The sequence below is a fragment of the Tupaia chinensis genome, unplaced genomic scaffold (genome assembly GCF_000334495.1).
Source record: "Tupaia chinensis unplaced genomic scaffold, TupChi_1.0 Scaffold000280_1, whole genome shotgun sequence".
Taxonomy (NCBI): domain Eukaryota; kingdom Metazoa; phylum Chordata; class Mammalia; order Scandentia; family Tupaiidae; genus Tupaia; species Tupaia belangeri.
The window spans coordinates 559865-565665 of NW_006159763.1; the positions used below are offsets into that span (position 1 = coordinate 559865).

Genomic DNA, 5801 nt, shown 5'->3' on the forward strand with positions numbered 1-5801 from the left:
CTTCGTCCTCCGCCTGCTGCTGCTGCTGCTGCTGCTGCTGCTGCTGCTGCTGCCCCCCGTGCTCAGCGTTCATCCTCCAGCTCTGCTCCTTGCTCCTTAGCAGCCCTCACGTCCCTTGGACCCACTTTTATGAAATCAACTGCTGACAGGTGTAGCTGGGGGCTAGCACCTGGGGGAGGGGGTGGGCCTTGGCTCAACCCTTCCCACAGCTTGCTCCGGGGTAACCTTGGGAGACTGCTTCCTCCCCTCCACCAGGTGATTTCCTGCCTCTGGGTTAAGAACCTCCTGGCCAAACTCCACAGCCCACCCTCATCCCAGTGAATTTGCACACTTGTCAGAGTTTGCACAGCTCGACCTGGCTCAGGGCTGGGGAGCTGAAACAGGCTCCCTCTCCGCAGAGCCGCCGAGGAGCCGGAGGGGCAAGACTGGTTCACACTGAACAACCAGGGGAGGGGAGCGGGCTAACTGCCAACTGGGCAACAGGGGCCAGGACAGCCAAAGGCAGGTCATGGAGTACATGGGGCTGTGAAGCTGCTCCTGTGGGATCGTTCCACTGGGAGCAGGGGAAAGAGAAATGGTGAGAGTGGGGTCAATGTGTGCAGAGCAGTGAGGCCTGGCTGCAGGCAGAGGAGCTAACCGGCCAGCTCTGGCCTAACTGTGGCCAGCAGGAAGCCGTCCACGGCTGGGAAGAGTGAGACTGGACGAAGAGAAATAACGGGTGCTCTCCACAGAAGCCGATGAGGGCCTGTGGAAGTTGGGAGGAAAGTGGAAAGGCTCTGGAGAAATGAATGGCTCACTAAGCACCTGGGCACAGATGCTTCCGGTCCTAGGCTGCTGTGATCCAAGAAACCTGGATCAACGTGAGACGCGTGGGCTGGGGAGAGGATACCCTAATCAGGACCTGTCCACCTGCCAAAGCCGGCCTCGCCCGCTCATCAGACTCACCTGCCCACAGCTCCGAAGCGGGCACACGTCATTAGGGTTTAAGAGGGCCAGGAGGGCAATTCTTAATCCAAGGTGCTGCTTTCACAAGTGTCTTGTTAACTTTTTTAAGCATTCTTAAAATGGTCAAGATTGGTCTTTTTTTCTGACAATGAAGCTAACTAAACTACTTCTGATGCTTCAGGTTCTGAGGACCTGCCCCTTAGACTCAGGTGGACTCTGGGAACCCCACAGGCCTCACCAGGGGCCCTCACACCGAGGAAGCTCCCTGACCGGCAGCAGCTGTCTCACCACCCTGTGATCCCAGCAGCCTGCTCTCCACATGCCAGGCTCCCCTGAGCCCCGGCTCTGAGTCCTCAGGGGAGGCTGCTCCAGGCCTCAGGAAGGCACAGCCAGCCAAGTCGGGCGCCCCTGGAGTTGGGTGGAGCAGAGGAATCCCGTCAGCCTCAGCTGCATCAGCTCACTGAGCTTTCTCTGCCTGGAGCAGGCAGACTGCACGGCCGTGAGACCCTGCTCAGCTTTCGAGGCAGAGCACCAGCCCCTTCTGGTCAGCCGCTCGTTCCACACCACCACAGCCACGATTTAAGACCCAGGTACGCTTCTGTTCTGCTGTCTAGTGTGGTTGGCTTTCCCACCAGACTGAGCACTTAGGGAGGCTCGACACCCCCTGGGCGACTCCCCAGCCTGAGGTGCTCCAACGAGTGGAGCACGTGCTTTCCCGAACGGCGGGCTGCTGAGTTCAGGCGGAGTGGTGACCCACACGGTAAGGGCAGCCACTAGCTGCCTGGTGACCCCGAGGCTAGGAGTGCTTTATAAGCTTAAAGGAAGCACGCAGGCTCTGCAGAGCCTTGGGCTAGGAGTAAACTGGAGACACTGAAGAGGCTGCGTCACACTCCGTTTCCCAGCGGAAATGTGCTTCACAGACTTCAGTACGGAACGCAGGCTCCTAGCAGCTGCTGTCTTGCTCCCACTCCACCGGATGGAGTCAGGTCTCAATCCGGGGTCTGCACTTTTAACGAGTGTGTGGTACAGCGCGGCAAGAGCGCCTCAGCTCACACTGAAGAACATGCTCCAGGGCAGTGGGCGGCAAAGTGCAGCCCGAGACCAGTGACACCAGCATCACCTGGAAACTCGGTGGAAATACTAATATTCTTAGTCCATCCCGGACCCCCTGAACCAGACACTCAGTAGGTGAGACGAGACGCAGTGACCTGTGAGCTGGCAGGCCCTCCAGGTGACTCTGATTAAGTGTTAAAGCTTGTGTTGGCCTGGTCCCATGGCCTGATGGTGAAGGCAGTTGGATCCTGCACGGCCAGCTGCATGGTTTGCGCCTCTGGTGGGAAACATGTGCTCAAAACCCAAAGAAAAATGGAGAAGGGACTGCGGTGTGGCCACTCCCCCGGGGAGTGCTTCCTCCTCTCCTCCTGTTTCTCTCTGGCAAGTACATGCGGCCTCTAGCAAAGTGTCTGGGGACCAGCAGTTACCATAATGGCTATGTCGCTGGACTCCCATGTAGTCGACCACAGTTCGAGTCCTGGACCCGGTGGCTTAAACTCACGCCGGGCGTGTGTGCGTGCGTGCCCAAGAACCAGAGAGGAGAATGGAGGAGAAGGGATTGCGGCGTGGCCATCCCCCCTGGAGGGTGATTTCTCGCTTTCTGTCTCTCTCTCTGTCCAGCGAGCACATGTGCCCTTCAGCAAAAACCTCTTCAAAAAAAGAAAAAAAAAGTGTCTGAACCATAGGCCTAAGAAAAGGTACAATCTCAAGTCAGCCGAAGGGAAGGTTCTGCCAACACCCACGGACTGGACACTAGCCCCATCTGTCTCCACTAACTCCTTTCCCAACTCCCCAACTCAAAGTGAACACTGGCCCTGCAGGGAGGGGAAGAAGGCCCCAGAGAGCTGAGAAGAAAGGTAGGAACCATGGCTTCCTCTTTCTTTATTGGGTGCTTTGTAGATGTCACGCAGGTCTAAAAGTTACAATGTTAAATAATTATTTAAAAACTGACCAGGACTAAGACCCTGGTCCAGAGCTCCAAACCAGAAGCAAAAAGGAACAGGGGTGGTGGTCTGGGGGACATTTCTCTAACATCACCAAAACCAAAAGAACGAAGATCCTAAGCTCCTTCAGGGCCAAATCCAGGGCCTCGGCCCTTGAGTCTCAGGTACTTCTAGCTGCATTCGTCTCCCACAAGGAAATCAGCAGCGGGCTGGAAGGCAGCACCAGTGGAGTCCAGATACGGACACACATAACCAGAAGGAGGACAGGAGACGAACAGGCACTGTCCAGCTGTAGATAAGAGAATGCAGTATAGCCAAGACAGATTGAGGGGATGGGAAGAGGCTGGGGAGCAGTATTGCAGCAATGCAAGAGGGTAGCCCCAGGCTCCTGTCCTGAGCAGCTGGTCAGGGTAGCAGCTGTTAGTTCCCAGACGGAGCTCCTGACCCCAGCCCGGGCAGAGGGCTCACACGTTGTGGGTCCTCTTGGTGAGCTGGGGCTCCTCATCCACCAGCTTGGACTTGAGGTGCTCCTTATAAGCCAGGATGTCTCCAGGCCACTTAGTGATTGTCTGCTTCTCACAGACCCAAATTTCCTGTGCAACCTAGAAAGCAAAACCTAGACTCATTCCTGGCAAGTCACGCCCCCAACCCCAGTCCGGCACTGTTCTGAACAACTGCTTCTAGAACAACACCTCCAAATTCCCCACCCAGACTTACATCCGGCTCACTGCTTCACTACCTCTAAGTACTCTAGGATGATTTATCCCAAGGTTACCATAACCTGCAGGTTCCGGACCCTTCCAAGCTGAGTACAGTGTGTCACCGCTATCGCTACAGTCAGCTCCCAAGCAGAGTCTAGGCTTTCACACTCAGCTTTCTTTCTCCACCCTCACCTCCAAAACTTCAGAGGATGAACCATAGCTTTTTCTCCAGTGACTGATGCTAATAAAGCCTTCCTAAGAATACTACTTTGGTGGCCAGTAGGTGGCATGGAAGTTAAGGTGCTGGATCCCACATGGCCAGCTGTGTGCTTCAGCTCCTGGACCCACTGGCTTGAAAATCATTCCATGTGTGTGTGTGTGAATACCCAAAATCCCAAGAGGAGGGCAGAGGAGAAGGGACTGTGGCATGGCCATCCCCATCTCTGTCTCTCTAACTCTCTGGTGAGTGTACATATCCTATGCCCCACACCCTCAAATACTATTTTGGGACTGGAGCATCTTGGGATAGTAGTAAAAGTTCTTCGTCTAACTGTCCTCCCCTACTTGGACCAACACCCCCAAGTAGCTATGAAGAAATGAAGCATTTCAGTTGCGGCTTTCTGGATGACCCTAAAAAAACCATCCAACTGGTTCCTTGCCACCCCAGTCTACACTGACCTCCACGTGCCACGAGGTTCCACCTGTCCCTCTCCTAGGTATGCCTGCTGTGCTGTACACCCCGGCCAAGGCCTCACCTGCTGAATGAGTCTGAAGTCATGGCTGACTAGCATCATGCCACCCTCAAACTCATTGATGGCGTCTGCCAACGCATCGATGGTCTCAATATCCAGGTGATTGGTGGGCTCATCCAGGAAGAGCATGTGTGGGTTTTGCCAGGCCAGCCAGGCCAGACATACTCGGCACTTCTGTCCATCTGACAGGTTCCGGATTGGGCTCACCTGAGTGCAACATGACATACACACGCTTGATGCTACCTGCCCACCCCCGCCCCAACACACAGCATGACCCATCTCCTCCCGGTCTCCTCCCACCCCTAGGATACCACAGCAAGATCAGGGCAGGCCACTAGTCTCTTGAGGCCTGAGAGGGACACTTCTGGAAATCTGACATCTTTGCCATTACCAAGCCCCTACGGCCTACTCTTTTGGCGCTTACATTTTTTTTTTCTTTATTCATGATTAAGTGTACACATGTACTCATCAAAGAGTAGGAGAAATAGAGAAAGAGGAGAGCATTCCTCAGAGAGTTTGGTCCTACTATGACCCCTTTCCTTGAGCCCATTGGATTCTAGACACTCAAATACAGGCACTGAGACCTTTTTTTGGGAGAGGTTTTCACCAGAAAGACACAGAGAGACAGAAAGCGAGAAATCACCCCCTGGGGGGATGGCCACGCCACAATCCCTACTCCTCCATTCTCCTCTCGGAATCTTGGGCCCACACGCACATGGTGTGAGTTTAAGCCACCGGATCCGGGACTCGAACCGCAATCCACTACATGGGAGTCCAGTAACACAGCCATTATGCCAACTGCTGGCCCTGGCACTGAGATCTTAATGAATGGGAACAACTCAACGGACACTCAGTTCCAGACCTGAGCCCAGGACTTTGTTCCCTAGGCTGCACGTTCACTTGCTCTCAAGCACTACAGTGGAGGACATGTCAGAGACCACACAATCTTGCCTTTACCCCCACCAATAACAAGACTTAACTCGTCCCTCACTTAACAACCGAGAACAAAGGGAAGGGAGCGGGCTCTTTCAGGGGCTGGAGTCAATTGATGGAGATGTTAGGACAGCGTCCAAGACAGCGTCTCCGGACCTATCCAGCCAGTCTCTCGCTATGTAGGGCTCTTCCCATACCCTCCTCTACAGACCTGCTGCTTCCCAGTGAGACCGTATCGCCCGATGATCTTCCTCATCTCCTCCTTCTCCTTGATCTCTGGGTAGCACTTCATCATGTACTCCAAAGGCGAGAGGTCTAAGTCCAGCTGCTCTTGTAAATGCTGAGGAAAAACGGAAGTCGTAGGAATGACTGGAGTCCTGCTTCAAAAGAAGCCCCCCTGGGAATTCTTCACCTCTACCCCAGGCAGGGTTCAGGATTCCAGGAGAGGCAGGTAGGAGCTAACGGGGGTGCCA

At 54.6% G+C, this 5801-nt stretch overlaps 2 protein-coding genes across 2 annotated transcripts in view; both read right to left on the reverse strand.

Annotated features, from left to right (window-relative positions):
* The window catches only part of H2BK1 (H2B.K variant histone 1), a 4019-nt gene extending 3042 nt beyond the window's left edge, over positions 1-977 (reverse strand). The window contains exon 1 of the mRNA XM_006150251.1: positions 946-977. Within this exon, the coding sequence (XP_006150313.1) occupies positions 946-977 (32 nt within the window). The remainder of the gene's footprint in view (positions 1-945) is intronic.
* A 2339-nt stretch (positions 978-3316) lies between these two features.
* Positions 3317-5801, reverse strand: part of ABCF2 (ATP binding cassette subfamily F member 2) — a 16078-nt gene continuing 13593 nt past the window's right edge. The window contains 3 exon segments of the mRNA XM_006172378.3: positions 3317-3544; positions 4399-4602; positions 5540-5668. Of these exon segments, the coding sequence (XP_006172440.1) occupies positions 3407-3544; positions 4399-4602; positions 5540-5668 (471 nt within the window). The 3' untranslated portion in view covers positions 3317-3406.